This window comes from Pteropus vampyrus, unplaced genomic scaffold, assembly GCF_000151845.1.
Source record: "Pteropus vampyrus isolate Shadow unplaced genomic scaffold, Pvam_2.0 Scaffold305, whole genome shotgun sequence".
NCBI lineage: Eukaryota > Metazoa > Chordata > Mammalia > Chiroptera > Pteropodidae > Pteropus > Pteropus vampyrus.
The window spans coordinates 539648-562703 of NW_011889086.1; the positions used below are offsets into that span (position 1 = coordinate 539648).

General features: G+C 39.7%; 1 protein-coding gene and 1 pseudogene across 4 annotated transcripts in view; one reads left to right on the forward strand and one right to left on the reverse strand.

Annotated features, from left to right (window-relative positions):
• Positions 1-23056, reverse strand: part of FGGY (FGGY carbohydrate kinase domain containing) — a 374083-nt gene that overhangs the window by 347068 nt on the left and 3959 nt on the right. For 3 of the 4 annotated variants that reach the window (XM_023521507.1, XM_023521508.1, XM_011377061.2), the window contains exons 1-2: positions 9887-9946; positions 7598-7812 (exon numbers count right to left, since the gene is read on the reverse strand). In XM_023521507.1, the coding sequence (XP_023377275.1) occupies positions 7598-7798 (201 nt within the window). In that variant the 5' untranslated portion in view covers positions 7799-7812; positions 9887-9946. Of the gene's footprint in view, positions 1-7597; positions 7813-9886; positions 9947-23056 lie in introns of those variants that run through there. The other variant, XM_011377062.1, reaches the window with a different exon arrangement.
• LOC111730292 lies at positions 3345-3460 on the forward strand (annotated as a pseudogene).

Consider the following 23056-nt stretch of genomic DNA (forward strand, 5'->3'; position numbering starts at 1 on the left):
ACCACTTCGGCTATATATGACTGAGGGCAGGTTACACAATTCAAGCCATTCTAATCATCCTCTTGACTTGCTGGATCATGTCTCTTTAGCATTTGTAGGCACAGCTTCCTCTGCATGTAATGTCTCCCATCCGGACTTGGAAATCTCTGGATAGTGGTTAAGATCAATGGCGCCAGGTACAGACTGCCTGAGTTTGAAACCTGGCTCTGCCACCTAATAGTTATATGACTTTGGGAAGCCAGAAAATTAGTTTCCTTGGCTGCACAAAGCTATTACTTATACCTACATCTCCCAACGATATTATGAGAATTCAGCAAAATAAGGTATGATTAGCCCAACATTTGGCATTTGAGGCACAATAAATAGTAGCCATTATTAGAATAAATTAGCAGCCTCAAATCTTCTTTGAACTTATGAGGCATCAATCAGTGAATCAACAGCCATCCCTAACATCTACCTACTATACCGTATTGGCCTCTGTGCCCACAGAGAGCAGGACTGACCCGGGCAAGCCCATCTCCGAGGCCTGCAGTTAGTCAAAGGAGGAATTGGGTGAAAAAATGCAGAAGACTCAATAAACTCAATACCACAAGGTAGTTTTGGAGTAGAAATGAACATGGGATATGGTATCAAAAGAGCCACCTTCTGGTTCTAACTTTTCTCATAACCTTTCTGAGCCTCAGTTTCCTGAGAGCAAGAGATATCTCTCAAGTGAAGATCAAAGGAGTCAATTCGTTTGAAAGTGCTTTGGAACCAGTAAACCTTAATAGAAAACGTAAAGGATAGAAAACCCACTCGATGCCCTATTAACTGTGTTTGTGGAACTTTTTTTTATGAACAAAGCATAGCATGCTCAGAGTGTCATGTAAACACATATAAAAATGATAGGCAAAGGAATAGTGATCAAGAAAGACTGGATAGACTCAAATTTTCCTAAGAATTATGGTGGGAGTAACCTTCCAGTAGGAGCAAAGAAAATACTATCTTCAATGTATTTCATGAATCCTCTCTGAAGATCTACAGAGTTCCATATATTAACCGTGGCCTTTCAGTCACAAAGGTTCAGTGTCTCCATTTCTAAAATGGAAACGTATCACAAGGAACTGGAAGAATAAATGACACACGTTTAAACCTGAATTCCTTGGTAGCCACTGTGATTTCCCCAGCCTTATACGAAAATGCCTTAAGATCATGCTTATCCATGAGTAGGAGCACCTCACTCCACAACCCCATCCCCATCGACATCACCCCAGAACGATGTCTGTCAAGGCCACACTACCCAGAAGGCCCCTGGGACTTGATCTGCTGACCTGAGGGTTCTTTTTCATACTCTCATTAATGGAAGAAGAAAGCGGTCTAGTAAACTCGCCCCAGCGACTTGGCATCGGGGGAACTGTTCTGGCTAGAGAGAAAGCACATTGCTCTTTTAAAGAATTTCCAGAGAAGGAGATTTCTGCAGCTTCATTTGGTAACCTGGTCCATGTCTAGCAACTGTCAACTCGTAGCTATGGGGCAGCAAACAAATATTTGAGGAAGGGATTGTGTATCACTTTGTTCTGACTGTGGGAACCGGTTCAGTCCTGTATGTGTTTTAAATCAGCAGGTTCTGCCATATTGAGTGGGGAGACAACGCTTCTTAGGAACCTTCTGAACTAACAACTGCAAGGTCAGAGGCATACCTGGTATTTTCTTTAGCTCTATTTGGAGCTAGGGTCAAAGCCTGGGACCTCACAGACAGAATCCAGCCTGCAACACAGTTCTGTGCAGCTGGTCCAGTAGTCTTTTAAATCTTGATTTGAATGCTTTTGTCAGCTTTAGGGGCTTGCACGGGGTTATGCAATCCCTGATTCCCTCAGGCCCATCACTCCCTGTTGCCTAAACAATTCAATTACTCACTTATTCAGTCAGCAAATGTAATCAAGCCCCTTCTAGGGTCAGGCTGTGCACTCCTCTGGGTATTTGGAAAGCAATAGAGAGTAAAAATTTTTAAAAATTTCTTGCTCTTCTGGAGGTTACAATTAAGTCAGGATAGACAACAGCTAATAAACCAAATAAATTATGTCGTGTATGTATTGTATACGTAAAAGTGGTAAGTTGTGGATCAGAAATATTGGAGAAGAAGGAGACAGCCGCTGAGGTGAAATGTGAGGAAACACTTGAAAGACCTGAAGAGCTGGCCTTGTGGGAATCTGGGGAAAATGTTCCAGGGAGGAGAACAGCCAGTGCAAAGGCCCAGAGGTGGAAACAGCAGCAAGGCTAATACAGCTTGTGTGGGGTGCATATTACTTACAAGGCCCCTGGATGCATTCGATTTTACAAAATCTCCTCTAGTAGCTGGGAAAATGAATAAAGCCAATCCTGGACCATTACCTGCAGAACATCCTAGGTTAGGTGTGGTTTTTAAACTGTTTTTCATTGTAATTAATTTAAATTTAAATAGCCACATGTGGCTAGTGACTACTATATTCGATAGTAGATCTAAGGATCAATAGGAGTTACACATGTTGACAGAGGGCAGGAAGAGAATTCAGAAAGAAAAACATGTGTGTAAAAGTCCTGAAGCTAGAGGGAGTATGTGTGTTTTAGGACATGACAGGAGAGTATGGCGAGAACACAGAACTGAGAACGGCATCATGAGATGAGCCAGGAAAGTAGGTTGAAGCCAAACCATGAAAAGCCTGAAGACCATGTTACAGATTCTGAGTTCTATCCAAATAATGGTGTGATGCTATTGAACAGTTATAAAGAAAAGAGTGACATGATCAGGTTAGTATTAAAATGGTAATTCCAGCTCCAAGAAGGAGAGTGGATCGGAGAGGGAAAGGACGTTCATGAGGAAATAAGAGGTTCTTACACTAACCTGGACAAAAGATGAAGTTATGTGGTGTTGGAGATGGAAAGATGCAGAAATTTGACCTATGTCATTTCGGGCTTATCATCTACTTCCTGGGTCACTTAGGGAAAGTCACTTAAGTGTCTAGGTCTCAGTTTTTCTTTTCAAAGGTAAAACGGGATTAACAACCCCTTCCCTACCCACCTTGCATGACGATCAACTAGATATAAATGTGGGTTGTGGGGAATGGGTGAAAAAGGTGAAAAGGATTAAATACAAATTGCCAATTATTAAAAACAGTCACAGAGATACCAGTACAGCATAGGAAATACAATCAATAATATTTAATAACTAGGTATAGTATCAGGTGGCTACTAGACTTAATGGGGTGATCACTTTGCAAGGTATATAAAAGTCTAATCACGGACATGGTTCCATAATGCAGCAGTTAGCATGTCAGCTTTAACACAGAAGGTCCTGGGTTCACGTCCCAGTGGAGCCACGATCCATGGTCTACAGCCATGCCACCCTGAACAAACCCAATGTCTGATCTTGGAAGCTAAGCAGGGTCGGGCCTGGTTAGTACTTGGATGGGAGACCACCTAGGAAGACCAGGTGCCGTAGGCATAAATAATAATAATAATAATAAAATAAAAATAAATAAATAAAAGTCTAATCACTATGTTGTACACATGAAACTAATATAATATTATATGTCAACTGTAACTAAAACACAAATTTTAAATAAATAAGTAAATAGTTTAACTTTTTAAAAAATGGATATGAACGTGTTCATAAACCACATAGGTTCTATGAATGTAAGAGGTTAGCATTATTCTTCAATCCCACATGAAGAGAGCTACTCCTTCTCTTGCTCTCTCTCTTCAATCATTACTCATGTAGCTAGTGCAACTTCAAGTCATAGTTCGTTGACTTCACAGGTATTGGTTTTGCCATGTAACTAAACTACTTCATCCTTAGGGGCACAGATTGTTGTAGACCTCTCCTATATGTATGTACTCCATTACTTAACAAAGAGCACAGTACATAGAAGGGGCTCGATAAATGCTGTAGACAAAATGACACTCGACGAATGTCTATTAGCTGAATGATATCTCCAGGTTATCTTCTTCCTAATGGAAGCTGGTCCTGATCACACACAAACTTGCAATTTCTTGCCTTTTGTGGGTAATTAAGATCTGTGGCTCTAAAACACAATAGAAACCTTTATAATCAGGGATGGGGTATACATTTAGGACTTGTGCATTTCCATGTAACTTTTTAGATGTGTAGGTACTGACCCAATAGAAGCCTGCCAACTTTAGGGTCAGTGGGGAGTTGAATAGGGAAGAGGATTTGCAGCCATTTCACTAGGGATCTAGAACTGTCTCTAATATTTGTTAGTTTCAGAGCCTTAGTATCCTTATGTGTCAAATAGGAAGAATAGCAGTCTATCGCTCAGAAGTTATTGTGACACTTAAACTAGATGAGGGATGCCAGAATGTTTTTCGTTTATTTTCAGTTCTAAGTAATATTAATTCAACAACCATTTATTGAGCACCAAATCTGTGCCAGGCAATGTGTTAGGTGCTGGGGATACAAGGATGATTCACTCTCCAAAAGCTCAGCTCATGGTTAGTTGATTTGTTTGTTTGCTTGTGTTTGTTTGTTTATTTATTTTATTTAATTTTATTTTTAGGCGAGGCAACCCTTGGTTGACCTCACAGATTGCAAGGACCTTGTCAGCTTACAATCTCTTATTTTTTATTTTTTACACCTATAGCACCTGGTTCAGCTCATGGTTTAAAAGGAACCAGACTAAGTCACCAATTAAAATGCAAGCCAGGTAATGAATGATACATGTGAAGATGGTGGGCTCTCAGAGAGCAGAGAGGGGCTTCTTATCCACTCTTTCTTCTGAGGTTGGCAAGGGAAGGCAAGGATTATCACGGGTCATCAAGGAAGGTTCCCAGGAGGAAATAATACTTAAGCTTACCTTATAAGATGCCCAGGAGTTGGGCAGGTAAAGAAGGTAAATGAAGAACGTTCCAGATAATGAAAACAACAGAGACATTTCATTCGTTCATAAACTCAACAAAGATGAATTAAGTAAGCATAATACAGGCGAGGAACTCTAGGGAAATACAGATAAACCAGGTATGAGCCCTGCTCGGGGGCACACATTTTCCACACAATTAGACAGCCAGGTAAAGACACTTATAATTCAGTAATTCAGGGTGAGATCAAGGTTCCCCACATAGTGAAAATTCAAAAAACTTCAGGTAGCTTAATACAATTTCCAAGCAGGAAGGCTAAGGAGTGAGATAAAGCTTGACAGAGGGGCAAAAGGCAGAGAGCATGGGGGAGGGGAGGTCAGCAACCTTCCTCATATTAGGCATGTGACTTTGGACTGGTTACTTAACCTTGTCAAAGCTTGTATCTTCTAGCTCCAAAACTGAGAGAATAAATACTGCACCAAAAGGTTGTTGTGTGGATAAAATGAAGTGATAGATATAAAGTGCTCACCATAAAATTTGGAATGTTATTAGTGGCCAAGAAATGCTAGCTGCTATTATCATCATCATCATATTATTGTTATTGTTATCAATTTAACTAAGGGGAAAACCATTTCCAGCAATGTGAGTGCCGAGGGAAAAGGAAGTAGGACAACTACTCTCAACCTCTTACCTTCCTAAAGCCCTTGAGAAAGAAAAGACAGATTGGGATGTTCTATGTCACCCTTTGCCCTAGCCCAGTGCTTCTCAGAATCTTACATAGAAGAACCCTAACCAGAAAGGGAATGAGTGAATATTCCCATGAGGTACCTCTGTAACTGGCTTTGACTTTTAAATATAATTCTATCTTGGAAATTTATTATCCTCATTTCTGTTATCATTATCACCACCACCACCACCACCACTACCATCATCACCATCATCACCATCATCATCATCATCATCATCATCATCATCAGAAATACAATGCTTACTCATTCCCAGGCACTGTTATGACATTTTATATGCGTTAACTAATTTCATCCACATAACAATACTATGGAGACAGGTAAAATTATCATTCCAATTTTTCAGATTAGGAAACTCTGGCAAGAAACCTTAAGTAACTTGTCCAAGATAACAAGCTAATAAATGTTGGAAGTGGCAAGTCGATCCAAGCAGTCCGGCTCCAGAACCACTGCTCAGTAGTGTGCTACTTCTCTAATATAAAAATGGCTCCCTCTTTCAACCTCACACCAGCAATGAGCTATGAGTAGATGTGTCATGCTTACCCTACGGCTTTGGGCTCATGGACACACAGCCATACTCCATGTGAGGGATACAGCCTAAGACCCAAGAGCTTTATCCAGGTTTGCCATAGTGACATAGCCTCGTTAAGGACAAATGCCCACAGCACTCATGTGGCTAAGGGGTTCAAGCAGATGACAAGTTGGCCGCCGCTGGGAGATGATTGAAAATCTGCCATTAAACCAAGCTGTACTTAGAGCAGACCTTTTTTAAAGTAGCTTTTCATCAGGGGATTATTTTTTCTTCTTGACAATTTCCTTAATGGCAAGAAAGGCTATATGTTAGAAGAACAAAGGAGACCCAAGGGCAATGAGTAGAAGATTCTCACCAAGGTGGGGGAGGAAGGAGGAAAATTAAACAGGCAGAAGAGATGTGCTCCCTCTTTTATTCCTATATAATGCTCCGGTGCTACCCACCCCCGCCTCCTCTCTCTGCTTTCCTCTCTAGGGGCACGAACAGCAGCCCAGAGCTCATTAAAGTTTAAACAGGCTGATCAATACGAACAGAATGGTGAATTGTCCATCTGCAAATTACCAAGCCCTTCATGAATATTTAAGGAACTAAAAACTAGGAGATGAGAGAACCCAGGACTTCATTTTTCCCTCTGGAAAAAAAGGAGAAAAGAATCTCTTTCGTTTCTGATCACCAGGATATAAAACCAAACAGTCAAGTGAAACTAAGAAGGAACACATCTTAGCCAGCATCACTTCCTTTCCCAAGCCAGTAAGCTGACTACAAACCAAGGCCAGCAGAGACGAACATCCGCCTGGCATAATTCATAGATGCCCTAGTCTTACCCAACACTTCCTTGCTTTCTCAAAACACACCATGTTCTCACGCCATGGTAACTTTGTGCATACTGTTCCCTCTCAGTGAAATGAGGTTGCCCTCACTTGTCCCATTGGAAGGCTGGCCAGTCCCGCAACTAAAGGTGCAGCACTAGAGTCAGACTGCTGAGGTTCCTGTCCTGCCCGTTACTAATCTGGGTAAGTTGCCTAACTTTTCTGTGCCTCTGTTTACTCCTCAATAAAGCAGAGGTAGTAACAGTCCTATCTTCATAGGGTCATTGTGAGGATTCAACTACATGATGCGTGTTAACACATTTTACCCCACACTGGGCATACATAAAAGCACAGTAGATGTTGGCTGTGATTACCAGTGACTTCTTCCATATTCAGTCACACTTGACAGAATCTTCTGTCCTGTCTACTCTGAGCCCCTCAGAGCTAAGCCTTTCTTCAGCTCCAGCTACAGTCACTTTCCTCCCACCACCTATCACATCACATTTTAGCTGTCTACTGGTCTCTGTCAGTACTACATACACTGTGAGCTCCTGAAGCAAGGCTTGTATCTAAACTTACCCCAATATTGTCCCTGGCATCAGGTGGACAGAAAACACATACTTGGCAGGTGTGAGTAGGGAAGCACGTACAAGGAGGGAGTGCCACAGTTGTGTCCGTACCTTTGTGACAACACAGCACGCGGTCCAGATGTCCTCAGAGGACTGCTCATGGTGGTTGAACTGAGGCTCCCACTTGTAAATTGGCTGGTCTGCAAAAGCCAAAAGGACGCCCTTCTGGTCCACCAGAGCTGCGCGGACACTGCCAGTTCCAACGTCCACACCCACATAGTAGGACCCTGGTTCCTGATCTTCACCAAGCATTGTGTTTCCTCCACCTGCAGTGAACAAGGGCAAAAATCACAGGAAGACTAAGTGGGTCTGCAAAGTCAGGCACAAGACACCTTGAAAGTGGAAATAAAAGGGGGGAAGCTAACTAATTGGTAGCCTTCTATTATTTATTCACTCAACAAAAATGTTAGGTGCTAACAGTGCTAATAGGCACTGAGCAAGGTAGTGGGTGAATGAGACAGGTATGGCCTCAGATTTGGAATTTCTATTGAAAGGGAGTCAGATGTTAAGCATTAAGGAACTGTATGATTATTTAAGCAAAATCGTAATATCAGATAAAAGTTCTACAAGGGCAAAGGACTGTAGGAGAACTGAGAATCTGGAGGTAATAGATATACATTTATTCTCATTGAATTTGTCCAAACAAGGCTCCTGCCATGTTACTAAAAAGAAACTTCTTCTACTCGATCATTCATTCAAATAATTATCTACAGAGCACCTATTATGCGCCAAGCACTGTGAAAAGTACAAACCTACCCTCTACTGCTCACTATGACTCCACATGGTGAGTATATTTAAATCTCTATGTTACATATTTAAATATCTAAGTCACATATCTCTTGGAGTCTCACTCTGATCTGGTGTTGCGGTGATCAAGGTGAGACTCCAAGAAATATATAACTTTTCTCTTAATGTTAGGTCTACCCGCTTAAGAACAGTAGGTGTACATTATTATGATAATGCACATTATACTAATGGGGAAATTAGTCTCTGAGAAGTGGAAGGATTTAGCCAGCATCCCTCAGGAGCAGCCTGGACCCACATACAGTCAGTCCCACATCTGTGAGCTCTTGGGTCTCGTGCTTTTTTCTGTTTTTCTCAACAGCTGGCAGTACAAGTTTGGAGAAGAGGCAAATATATTGCAGCCATGTGGCAAAGTGATTGAGAATTAGGAAGTAGCCTCAAGGGACACAGGATCAGGAATTTGTTAGAGAATCTGTTTTCCTTACAGACCCCTTTGTGAGTTACAAGGAAATCTGACCAGAGAACACACAAGAATTCCTTGGCTTTCATTGCCGCTCTAAGTCCTTTTGGTCAGATCTGCCCACAGGACATAGAAATCTCACAGAGGCTTTCATTTTCCAAACTGGCTTTCAAAGAATCAAGACAAGTCCCACAACACAACCATGCTGGTAAACATACTACAACTCCACAGGTGAGCTCAAGACAGTGTTAGCGCCCAGAGTCTGATTTCAACTGCAGCAGCATTCTGCGCCTTCCACTTCAAATAGGTAACGTTTCCTGGGCAACATTGGGGGCTTCTAAAACAAAAGTCAGCCAGCAGATGTCCCGTTACTGCTTCCTGGATATGTATCCCAGTCAAAAACAGCTTCATTAGAAGCGACTGTCTCTGACTTCCTCGCAATGACTTCTCAACTGTGTCTGCCCCCTTTGGCTTTCTGGCTCACTGGCAGATGGAGAGGAAAATAGGGAAGCTGTAGTAAGTACATCTGCTACCTTCATCTGAGCCTCAGAGAACAACTCCCAGGCTTCAGTCTATTGCTTTCTCATCTTCTTTCTCTCACTTACAACCCTCCAGGAGCTCCATATGATCAGTAGCACCTGTTTTCAAACCATGCATTCCTTCATTCATCCAACAGAAATACCTTTGCTTCAACCCTTTACTCAATGAAAATTTAACTAAAACGGATCAAAACAGAACTGCTCTGAAGCTAAGATCACCCTTGTCCCATCCTCCATCCCTCCCTCACAGCAGAACCTCTGCTGGGTCCTTCTCTCAAAACTCAGGACAGCTGAAAACCATCAACTTAGCGCTATGATACAACCTGAGGCTTCAGCATAGCATCTCAGTCCTCCTGGAGCTTCCCTCTGCCTGCTTTCCAGTCATGTCTACCTGTCCGGTCCATTTTCAGACGCAGCTCAAGACATCCCAAAATGAGGTTCTGAAGTGCATCCATCACTTCAGACTTGCTCTTCCCTTCCTGATTCCTTCCTCTCTTGTCCACCTCAACCATCACCTCTTCAGGGAAGACTTCCTTGCCTTTTTCTGTCTCTTGGTGCCACCACGATACTGTATTCCTACTTTCTTTGAAAACTTACCACTCAGAATTGTGATTTCTTTTTTATTTGTTTGTGTCTGTCTTCCCTATTGGTCTGAATCTGAAAAAAAAAAAAAAAGGAACTTATTGATTTCTGCATCTCCAGTTTCTAGCACAGTGGCTGGTACATAATTAGTTTTCAATAACTGTTTTCTGAATGAGCAACTAAATCAGTGAATCGATAGAAAACTAGAATGAACAGGTTCATATTTTAAATTTGAACTCCTAAGTTTGTACTTTTATGTACTAATGTTTTGCCTTGATTCTAAACTCTGTTTCCTTCTAACAAATACTTATTGGATGCTTATAACCACATTTTATTAATTCTAAGACATTCATTTTTTCACATTTAGCTTCTCCAAAATCAGAGTGAATCTGACCATCAGTGGCATCTTACAATTAATTGGAAGCATTTTCTTTCTTTCTTAGTGGTATAAGAGATAATGATGCATCTTGCAATGAATGACACATGAGATGTGAAGAAATTCAAGCTATGCCAAGCGCCAGACACCCTGCTAAGAGCTCAGGATACAGTTATGGACAAAATAGGACAGTGCCTTGGCTCAGAGCTTCTTCAGTTTCTTATCTGCAAATAGGAGGAAGACTGACCACGCTAGCTGCTCCACCTCCCCTCCACTGACCACACACACATCTCACTTTACCTAGGATCACCTACTGGCTTCCCACTGTCATCACTCTGAAAGGCACCACAGGAGCTACTCCTTAACAGTGATCTTAGTATTTCTCTGCCCTTGGCTAGAATATTCCAAATCTATTCTAAACACTTAGTGGGGGAAACAAGGCAACAAATAGAAAATGAAGACTCTGTATAACTTTCTGGCTTACATAGACCTAGCCAGCCATTATCCAGGCTTCTCTCCACTCCTATGAGGCCCAGTGACAAGAGCAGTTACCACTAGGGGGATGGCCCAGCAATTCATGCCCAGGGTCCTCACTTCTGACTGTCTTCCTCTGCAGGGAGTATACCATCTTACCATCCACCACCCAGCCATCCCAATTTATTTCCAGTAAAATCTGAAGAGGCAGATTTTCACTCTGCAGCTGATCCAAGGCTTACTCCAGTTCTGGTTTTTGGACCCATCTCTTTGCTAAACAGGAAAGAGCCCACCCTTCAAAGAGCCCCCAGCTCATGTGGAAAGTGAAGCTTCACCATCAGACATTTAACTTCACTGCCGTATCCCCAGTGCCAGCACAGTGCCTGGCACATCACAGGAACTCAACAAGTCTCCATAACTCAGTGGATACCTCTGACACCTGTCATTAGGGACATAATCAAAGGTACCATGTTTACTGTGGATCTGATGCTCTGCTAAGCAGCTTGCTTATATTACCTGACATTAACCCTTAAAAATAATTACTATTATAATCCCCACTTTACTGATGAAGAAAATGAGTCCTGGACAGGGAAAGTAACTTGCTCCAGTACATCATGTAATTAGTAATAACAGAGTTGAGAATGATCTCATTCTCTCCAGCTCCAAAGTCGCTAACCACTCTCAGGATGCTACCCTGCCTAATACTTCTCCATTATTAAATGCTTATTGTCCAAGGACTCTGCTAGGTGTCCCTGCCTACTTTGTCTAAGACTACTTTGTCCACCTTCACAGACTGACCCTTCCCCAACACCGGCGGCCTCTCTCTGACAAACCACCGGTTTCCAGACCATTTACCAACGTATCAGTAAGAAGAGAATCAAACCCACAGGAACAGGTCATCATACCCTCCCGGCATCATCTGTGCATCATTTACACACACACACTCCAGCTGATGTTCTTCCAAGACATAGATCCTAATTAAATATTAGGATCACCACATATCCCATCAGTATAGTTTTAAGTGATCTCTTTTGATTGTTTCCACACCTGGACTCTGAAAGCAGGAAAGCAGAGAAGTTTAAACCCTTGGGCGGCTTCCCTGAAACTTGACCCTATGAGTTACAAAAGTTACGCCAGAGGGTTTTCTGCAACTCAGCCCCCGTCTACCTGCTTTGTGCAACTTTGTTCCCGGGTCCTAAGTACTATCTGCTGTGTCCTGGACTCCAAACCATATTCCAGTTCCTCTTGGCCTCAATAATAAATTAACTGCAAAATAGAAAACATCACCCCTTTTTCTAATGTTTAATAAATAAATAAGTAAATAATAAAAGGATTAGGGTCCTCCTGTGCATCTGGCTCTTTCACACATGTGTTAACCTCTTCTAACTTAAACCCAATCAAGTTGATAAACCTATCCCCATTTTTTTTTTTTTTTACCTCAGTGGGATGGGGAAACTTGCCCCAAGTCAGCAGCACCCAGATTTCAACCCCAGCCTCTCATGGCAAGTTTAGGATTCTTTCCACAATGCTAACCTAATTGAAAACCAAATCCTTTGTTAACTTCTTCAATAACAATATCAACAACACATGCAGCAACAACTAGTATTACGCTCTGCTCTGCAAACCACCCACAGGATTTCATGATTTCATTTAAGCCTTGTAACAACCCTATGAGGTAAGCAGTATGAGCCCATGTTCCAGTAAAGGAAAATAAGGTTCTAGGTGACAAGGCTGTTTAAGGTCACGGTACAGAAGCAGAGGAGCTGGGATTTGAGGCTGGGTCGGTGTGGCTTCAAAGCACGACATGAATAGTGAGAGTCAGAACTTTGGCTCCCTCACATTCTTTTCAGGCAAAGATGAATACTTCAGAAACAACTGATAGGGATATGGGGAGAGTGGTCAGGCAGAGAGAAATAAGGACATGAACTGTGGAGGCCAAGAGAAAGGAAAATACTGGAGAGAAACTCAAGCTGTGCTGCATACAAGTCCTGAGCCATTTCTAACTTCTCAGTCCACGAGATGCTTCAAAAGGCAGAAACGGCCTCCTGTCCAAGTCCCCGGAGTGGACTGGTCAGATTTTTAGCCTCTATTCATCATCAAAAGACAGCTCTTATGATATTTATACCTTTCATTAAATAAGAGCCTATATAAATATTATTAGAAATGTGCCACAGGAAACCACAGACTTCACGGCTAACTCTTCAACAAATGAACAAGCTGCTCAAATGCAGCATGACAAAAGGAGAGAGAACGAGACATGAGAGGCTGTTCTTTGCAAGACCATTTCAGAAATTCTAAGAAAGGGGTCAATGCTACAAACACTATGTTGAAAACTGATCATTGAGGGGTGGTTCTCTTATTTTTTCCTTCTTTTCCCCTAAATAACCTAATAGTAATAATATTGTTCCCTAAGACTGCAACCCTCCAGAGGTGATGAGCTTACCTTCAGTTCTATTTCTTAAAAAGCCACTCTTCCAGGACCTATTTGGTGACAGTGTCCACAGACAGTGTCCCAGGGATCTGGGAGGGAACTTAATATCTTCTTTCAACTTTGATCTTTGGACTTTGTTGGGAGCTCCTGCACATGAGTTCCACACGATTTATTTAGTAAGTTAGTTATCTAGTTATATTGCAATCAGAAGGCTGGTAAATTTGGGAAGAAAAGGATAAGCAATGAATATGCTTGTCTGCTTCAGACTTCTTAACAGAAAGACTTTTAAAAAGTCTCACATGCTCTAAGATGGTGAGAAAGTTTGGGATGATAGGAAAGAGATCATTTGGCAACGGTAACTGGTTCTCTTATTGGCTTTATCAACAATACACATGGGAGAAAAAGTACAGCTTGCTGACAGGCACTTTTCCTCTTAAAGTGAAAAGTTGTCTCCTACAGCTCCAACCACATAGTATCCTTTGAAAGATTAACTGAGATTATGTAACTGAAGTGCCTAGCATAGCACATATGGTACATGCTCAGTAAATGACAGCAATTATTAGGTCTATTATTATGTGCCAAGCTTCCCTTCCAACACCAAGCACCTCTGGATACCTGCAATCTTTTAATATACATTGTCTATACCTGGGTGTTTACACCATATCAGCTCAAATTCTAGTAAACAAAGCAAATATTAAGTGTCTGCTCTGTGCCAGGACACTAAGAAGAGGAAGCTGAAAATATATATGATCTCTGATTTTAAAGAGTTGACAATTTAATGTAAGAATCTGATTTTTGAAAATCAAATGATGATACCTCAAGTTAGTCCTAGTTTATGTAGTTCAAGCTAAACATAATGCACCTAGTAAAATTGCATATGGCAGTAAAGTGGCTTCGTGCTGCCACAAGAATCCTAACCATGCTCTTGGGGCCAAGCATCCTATTCCAACTGCACCTTTCTCCACAGATTGCAGAGTTGGTAAAGGAAGTACCGGTTTACTGTTTTTATCAGTTTTCTAATCACTAGATCATAAACTCAATATTTTTCAGGATGTTAAAGATCTTCATGCTCTTTACTTAAACCATTTTTTAAATACAAACATGAGGAGGGATATGGATTAAATCAGACAGTAGAAAGGTTGGCTGTCCTTTTAAATTCAAAGTTGGATTCCAAAAGTCAGAAAGTCAGAACTCACCAAATCCCCATGCCTGCCTTCACAATGTTGCAGCCACAAGGATTAAAACTGAGCCAGCCCCGAACAGTGGCCAAAACTCACCACCCTCCAAGAGCCACACAGGCAATGGCACAACATCTGACACTAAGAAAATACAAAATCCAACCATGCTGAGGCTAAACGTATAGTATGGGTCCTAAAGAAATCATGGGTGGAAAATCTAACTCATCAAATGACATTCCCAAACTCCAGCAACAAACATCTCCTGAGAGCAAATTAAACTGGCTTTCCCTTGTCTTCTTCTAGAAAACCTTACTCACTCTTTTCTCGTCTTTTTAATCCTTGTGGTCTAAAAATCAACTCCTTATTTGTTATAATGCCTTCCAAGCCCTTTATCATGCCCTACAAGCTATTCTCTTTGAAGAGAAAGGGAGAGAGGACCACACATTTACAACAACTATCAAGGTACATGCTATTTCTCCCATTTACAGGTGGGGACACCAAAATCCTGAGAGGCTCAAGATCCAGTAGATGGCTACAAAGCTCAGAGAGGATGGAGGCCATATTCAAATTCAGGTTTGTTTAACCCAGAACAGGACTCATGCTACTATCTCTGAAATAGCTTGGATTTCTATGTTCACCAAACTACCTTCATCCTGGACACACACAGAATGCCCTTCCAAGTCTGTTTATTCTGTGAATCCTTCTCACAAACTCAGTCATTAGAAATGCCTTCTCCATGCTCTGATTAACAAAAAGTACCTTATGTCACTATAAATGCTACAGTAAGAGATATTAGGTATTAACTGAGAATGTTCTGCCCCCTACTTCATTGTCCTTACAGAGTAGTGTAATGTAGTGATAGGGGAATTATTGGGTTGTGGGGGAGGGGAAGATTATTAATATATAAAATAGTCAAATACCTTTTAAAATAAAAAGCCTCTAAAGGCTCTCTGTGGAGAGTTCTAGAAGCAATACTAGCAGACCTCGCCTCTGTGTGAAGCACCACACCCCTTCCCTAGGACAATCTCCCTCCCTGACTAAGGGCCCCACTTCAGAGGCACATGGATAGGAGGAAGAAGGAAGATGGAGACAGAGCCCAAGATCCCCTTGTCTGAGTCAGTCCAGCTCCTACAAACCCAATTTACACCCTTAATTCCCTAAAAGCAGAAGTTTGAATCTTATGGTCTCACTCTCATGCCAGGACACTGGAAGCAAAAGATGGCAGTACAGGTACAAAGGGAGCAAGGGCTGGTGTCCTGATTCTAAATGCAAAGTTCTCATATTTTAACCCCAATATGCCAATTAGAAAGCCAAGCCCATTACAGAGAAAAATTATAAGAAAACTTAGTGGTTTATTATTACATGGACTCCTCTTTTTGAAACCTGAATTCCTGACCTCTCTTTGAATTCCGAATAATTTAAATACACATGTAGTTTTTCTGTGTCACTCTCCTCTCCAAGAGGCTGCCGTTGATTTGCTGATACAATTAACTATGAAATGATTTTCTACAGAACTAACCAGACCTTCAAAGCAAAGCCATTATCATTAGCATATTGGCCAAAATCCACAGCTTTTCCCAGAAAGCCACTCAAATTAAAAGAACAGAAAAACCCACCAACCTTAATGACTGCTCTCAGGAAGGGCTCAGGGACGTATTAAGTAGAGCAACAAAATCCATTCCCCGCACAGTCCTGCAAAACTCCTTTCTCAGAGACAATGCTCAAACAGAAGTTGGCCTACGTCTTTGGCCTATTCTTGCGTTTCTCTGTTTACGAAGCATGGCCAAGTTACTTTAAAGCCCAAGGTGACAGGTCTAAAGAATGAGTTATTTGAAGATTAAACATTAGACCTGGGGAACTGGACAGCCTGCCGTTTCACAAACACACCTTGTCAAAATTACTAAGAGCTACAGCACAAGCTTAATCACCGCCAATGCCAAAATAAAGCCCAAGCTCTTTATTTGGCCCACAAGGAACTCAAAGCTCTGGGGTCCTGCCTGCCTCTCTAACCCTACCACCTTACCTCTCTACCATCCTACATCCCAACCCTGACTGAAACCCTACAAAACTATTAGCAACCCCTCAACTAAAGGTTTAGTACCTTTGTTTACACTCTTCCTCTTCCTGTGATGCAAAGAATACAAATTTGCAGTTCACAGAAAAAGAAATGCAATGAACACATATGAACTTTTCCCCTCATAAATAATGTACGAAATACAAATAGAGACAATATTGAGATACAATTTTACGCCTAACGAATTGGCAAAAATTAAAATTTTTGATAAGACCCACTTTTGGCAAGAATGTGGGGAAATTAACAGTTTCATACACTGTTGGTGTTCTTTGGAACAATTTATCAATATGTGTCCATTCTCAAAATCTACTCCTTTACCTAAGAGCTTAAATTCTAAGAATTTATCTTCTAAGAATTTATGGATTGGCTCACCTAAAAGATATATACAAAAATGACCATAACAACATTTTTTTTTTTTTTTGGGTAAAAGCAAGAGCCCACTCACAAAAACCCTGGAAACAAATTAAATGTTTATTAACAGGGACTTGTTAAAATTGATACATAAGCAACTGTTAAAAACAATGAGAAGGAGCTAAAGAAAAACATTAATTACACATCATTAAGTAAAAGAGCAAGTTCTTAAGACACTGTAGCAATACAAATGATCCCATTTGTATTTTTTTTTTTTTTTAAGAGGATAGACCATCAGTGGTTCTCAAAGTGTGGTCTCTAAAAGAACAGCATCAGCGTCACCAGGGACCATGTTAGAAAAACAAATTCTCAAGCTCCAGCCCAGGTCTACTGATTCAGTAATTCTGGGAGTGAGGCTCCACAGCCTGTGCTGTGAAAAATCCTCCAGGTGACCCTGACAGGTGTTAAAGTTTGAGAATTGCATTGTATAAAGAGCCAACACACAAGATTTCAGGAAGAATATACAAACAATTGCTCACTTCAGTGACACCTAAAAGAAGAAATGTAGTGGAAGTGAGGAGGGCAATTTTTAACTTTCCTCCTCTGTGCTGTTTGAATTTTCACAATGAACAGCTACTACTACAATAAAAAGCAAGTTCCTCCTTGTACTAAGTTGAACTCTGCTTTGTATGGCCCCCACACCCCAGTTTTCATTTTTATACCAAGGGATCATTCAAACCATGTAATTATCCCTTCAAATGTTTGAAGATGACTCTCATAACCTCCTACTGAGTCTTCTTTTCTCCATGCTATGTATTTTCAGTTCCTATAACTATTCCTCCATGCCATGGCTTTTTCTAAAATAAAAAGAGAGGAAGAGGAATAAATTTCTAAAATAAAAAGAAATGAGAAATACATTTATCAAGAACCATCTTCAGACATCTATGTTTCCACATGACATTGTAAGGGGATGAGGCAAACTAGACTAAAAGCACATGGTAAGCATATAGTAGGTCTTCTCTACCTTCCTGAAGGCCGTCTGGATGCAACATATGCTAAGACAAATCAGTGGCCCACCTAGCATAATATCTAGTCTCTACACTAACATAATAATCTGTTCAGGAGAAAATGGAAACGGATCTGGAGTGTCTTCACATACTTTCTTTGAAGGGGGCTTGAGGTAGCTCTCCTCAAATACCCTATCCTTCCCTTGATAGATCACTAGAATTTAGTGTTACCTGTTTTCTCAATATGAATCTTCACATGAATCCAAATGTTTCTTAAACTTCTATTTTGAGCCAACCCTCATCTTGGATCAATAAATTGCTCACAAGCACTTGCTCTGTGCCAGGCATGGAACTAGTGACTTAGTGGATGGCCTTGCTAAACCCTCCCAACAACTCTGGTGGGGTCAGCCACCAACAGATGGGGTAACTAAGGTCTCTACAGTTAGGCCACTTGCCAAACCTCACAGAGCCAGTAAAAAGCAGAGACGGACTTCGATCCTATGTTCTTTCCTCTATGTTACATGATAACCTTTAAACATCTTTCAAAAAGCCTCATTTTCATGTCAAAGTTGACCACATAATTCTACGACCCAAGAACTTGGTAAATTACACTGAGTTTAATCTGTCTAAATCATTCCTGATTTTACAAACTTTGTCTTCTCAACTTTCATCCTCCATATCCAATCAGTTACTGAGTCTTTTCTTAATCTCTCCTTTTCATAGCCAGTATAACAGAATTTAAAATACTCGGATCTCAGCCCTGTCTGCAACAGATTTCAGTTTGGCTCAGCCCCGAATCCAGATGGCCAAGGGACTGGTAATACATTTAGCCTGAATGATTTCTACTTTATTTTCCCACTCTCCCTAAACCACCCCATACATAAATCACTGTACATGTACCTCCTGTATGAACTCTGCTTCATTTTGTCATCCATGTTGATAAGAACTTACTAAATAATTTAAGATGATGAAAAGGGGATTGCAGGAGCCTCTAGGGGAAAGTATGCCTAGTTTAGGAAGGAAATGTCATCTTCTCTCCCTCACATATCATATCTACTTCTCCCCATACTATTCCTCCTCTCCTATCTCAGTGATTGGCACCACTAACCACCTTGATATTGTAATTAGAAATCTAGAGGTTATCACTGACTCCTTGCGTAGGTTATTCTCAGCTTGCCCCACTCTTCCACCACATATCCATTGTCTATCCTTTAGTCTAAATCTCCAAGGCTGTCTAATCCTGTCATCTACTTATGTTTGGACAATCAAAAGCACTAGCAGAAGTCTCAGAGGAAGGGGGAAGTAAAGTCGAGGCTCCCTTCCTTTGGCGTGGCCTTGAACTAGCTGTACTTCTTGAACTAAGATAGCAGACCCTCTAAGGCAGCCTTTCTCATATAATTTATCCTTTTAGGATCTGGTAACCATTTCCCCTTGCCCCATGAAGCATAGGGATAAAACAAACCTGTTATTAGCCACAGGGATTCAGGCTACCCTTATCTTTGTAAAAAGCTCCTTTATTAAAAATTGTCCTAATTTGAGGGCGTCTTATGTTTCCATCTGATAAACTTCTTTCACTGTGCCCTTTCAGTCCTCAGGTGGTAAAAGAGGTCTCCATTATTGCAGGTGCCTGGTTACTTCGAAATCCCTTCCTCACATCCTCAAGTAGTCCTCCTCTTTATATTTTCTTGAAAAATTCCAGTTGAAGACTTCCAGCCAAGATGGAATAACAAGAACCATATTTACCCTCTCATCTAAAACAACTTTAAAAATGAACAAAAATAGAAAACAAAGGTTCTTAGGACACTGGAAATCAGGAAACAAAGCACAATGATCCTAGAGAGATTCGGGATGGAAAATTAAGTATTCTGAAATTGTTCAGGCTTAATGACTGGTACCATGGCACAGGTAGGGGGAACCCAGGTCAAACCCTGCAGTATCCCTGAGTTAAGGCAGAGGTAGGAATCTGTGGAGAATAAGGAGGCTAAAATACTTGAGGCAGAGTACAAGAGAGGAGAGAGATGCACAAAGGGAGAATTCCAGAAATCTGCAAAGGGTACTCCTCGAGTATTCAGGAGAGTACCAATCACTGTATGCATGTGAGGAAGCTATCTGATCCAGAAATACCCAAAAAGATTAGAGTAAACAATCAATGGACTTTATACAGGGTCATGAATACTGCCTATTCACAAGAACCAAAGTGGAAAACCTCATAATGTCCAGGACAATGGGTAGAGTATGCAGAGGGTTTTACCTTGGAAGTGAAGAAGAATTAGCTCTGGTCCCACCCACCTAACAAAGCTTAAAGCAAGAATCAAAATGATCAAAATGATCGAAGTGTTTCTAAATAACTGACACGTGCCCCAAAACAAAGCTCAAGTGTCCTCATAAAAATACAAAACATCTAGCATCTAATCAGGTAAAATATACAATGTCTGGTATTCAATCAAAAATTACCAGGCACACAAAGAAAATACTAATCAAAATGAGATAAATCAATGGACACTGGCCTAAAATTAACACACTTAAAAGAATTAGTAGACATAGGTATTAAAAATAGCTATCATAACTGGATTTCATATTTTCAAAAAGCCAGAGGAAAGACTGAACTTAGACACAGGAGATATTTAAAAAAGACTCAAGTCGAAATTACAGAAATAAAAACTAGACTGAGATGAAAAAAAGTGACTGTATGGTATTAGACAATACAGAAGAAGAGATTAGTGACAAGACATAGTAAAAGAAACTATCCAAAATATAAAGAAGAGAGAAAAACATTTGAAAAATAAATAAATCTCATCATTGAGCTATGGAAAAACTTCAAGTGGCCTAATATATGTGAAATGAAAATCTCTGAAGGAAAGAACAAAGAAGGGGTCAGGAGAAATATCTGAAGACATAATGGGCACAAATTCCCCAGATTTGGTGAAACTATAAATCCATAGATTCAAGAGTATCAATAAACCCCAAGCACAAGAAACAAAAAACAAGAAACATAATCAAATTGCTCAAAACCAATGATAAACATAACCATGTCCTGTGGGGTTTAAGCCTATGGAAAAGTAAAATGTACAACATAACAGTAACAGTAGCACAAAGGCTAGGAAGGAAGAATCACAAATCTATTGTTCCATGGTCCTTATATGTGAAGTGGTATGATTCTTCTTGAAAGTAGACTCTGATAAATTAAAGATGTATACTATAAACCCTAAAGTAACCAACATCATACCAAAAAAGTTATACTTAATCAATCAATAATTGATAGAATAAGCAGAAATCAGCAAGTTTACAATATACAGGAGCAATCAGTATAAGAAGACATCATAGACATGTAAAAAGCACTCTACCCAACAAGAGAAAACACATTCTTTTCAAGTGCACGTGGAGCATTTACTGAAATGGAACACATTCTGTGCCATAAAGAGTCTCAAAAATTTTAAAAGATACAAGCTATACAAAGTACATTCTGTGACCAAAATGGAATTAAATTATAAATCAATAACAGAAAGATACGTGGATAGTCCTTCAATATTTGAAAACTGAACAACACACCATGTGACAAATGAATCAAAAAAGAAATTTAAGAAAACTAGAAAGTTTTTTAACTAAATAAAAATAAAAATATAACAAAAGTTGTAGGATGAAGCTGAAGTAGTACTTAGAAATTTAGAATATTAAATGCCTATATTAGGAAAGAAGTCTCAAATATACGACCTCATTGTCCACCTTAAGAAATCAGAAAGCATAAAAAAAAAAACCTAAAGTAAGCAGAAGGAAATAAATTGCAGAGCAGAAAGCAATAAATTTTAAAAAAGAAAAAGAAAAATAATAGAGCAAATAAATGAAACCAAAACCTGTTGCTTTGAGAAGATGAATAAAACTGATAAATTTCTGGCCAGAATGATCAGGAAAGTAAAGAGAAAAATCACAAATTACTAATATGAGGAATGAGAGAGATAAAATCACAACAGATTCTACAGATATTAAAATGATAATAGGGGAATATTATGAGCAAACTTATACAATATGTACAAATACCTTGAAATACACAATCGAACCTCACTCAAGAAAAAACAGAACCTGAAGAGTCCTATATTATTAAAACAACTGACTTCTCCCTCCCAACTTCCCACTCACAAAAAAAATCTCCAGGTCCTGATGGCCTCACTGGTGAATTCTATCAAACATTTAAGAAAGAAATATCGATTCTACAAAAACTTCCAGAAAACTGAAGAGTAAATGCTTCTCATTTTTTATTTTGAGACCAGAATTATCTTGATATTAAAACTTCAGAAGACGATACAAGAAAATTATAGAACAATATTCATCATTAACATAGATGCAAAAATTCTTAAAATTTTACCAAATAGAATCCAACAAAATATAAAAAGGATACTAGGTCCTGACCAAGTGGGATTTATCTCAGGAATACAAGGTCAGTTTAACATACAAAAAAAAAAAAAAATCAATGAATGTAATTCACCATATTAATAATTTTTTAAATGATGATCTCAATAGTTACAGAAAAAGAAACAAAATAGAGCATCCATTCTTCATTTAAAAACAAATACAAAAAACGACTCAGGAAAGCAGGAATAGATTGGAACTTCCTAAACCTGATAAAGGGTTTCTACAAAAAATATACAACTAACATCGACATCATAATTAATGATGAAAGAAAACAAATGTTCCTCCCTAAGATCAGGAACAAAACAAGAGGTCTGCTTTCATTACTTCTATGCAACACCGAGTAGAGGTTCTGGCCAGGTATCCTCACTGAAAAGAAATAAAACTGTATTTACAGATAACATGATTACCTACATAGAAAATCTGATGGCACCTACAAAAAGGCTATTAAAACTAATAAGTAGTTTAGCAAGATTACAAGATACATGATCAATATACAACTGATCATGTATCAAACAATTGGAAGTTGAAATATTAAAAGATAATATCATTTACAACATTAAAAATATGAAATAGCTACAGATAATCTGACAAAGATATGCAAGACCTATCTACTGAAAGCTATAAAACATTGCTGAGAAAAATTAAGGAAGACCTAATTAAATCAACAGATTTACTGTGTCCATGAGTTAGAAGACTCAATATTTAAGATATCAATTCTCCCTCAAATTAATGTATAGATTCTTCGATGAAGTTCCAATTAAAATGTAAGCAAGACTTTATTTTGAAATTGATGAAATAATTGTAAAATTAATGTGGAAATATAACAGACCTAGAATAACCAAAACAACTTTTAAAAAGAACCAAGTTCAAGGACTTAGATTATATTA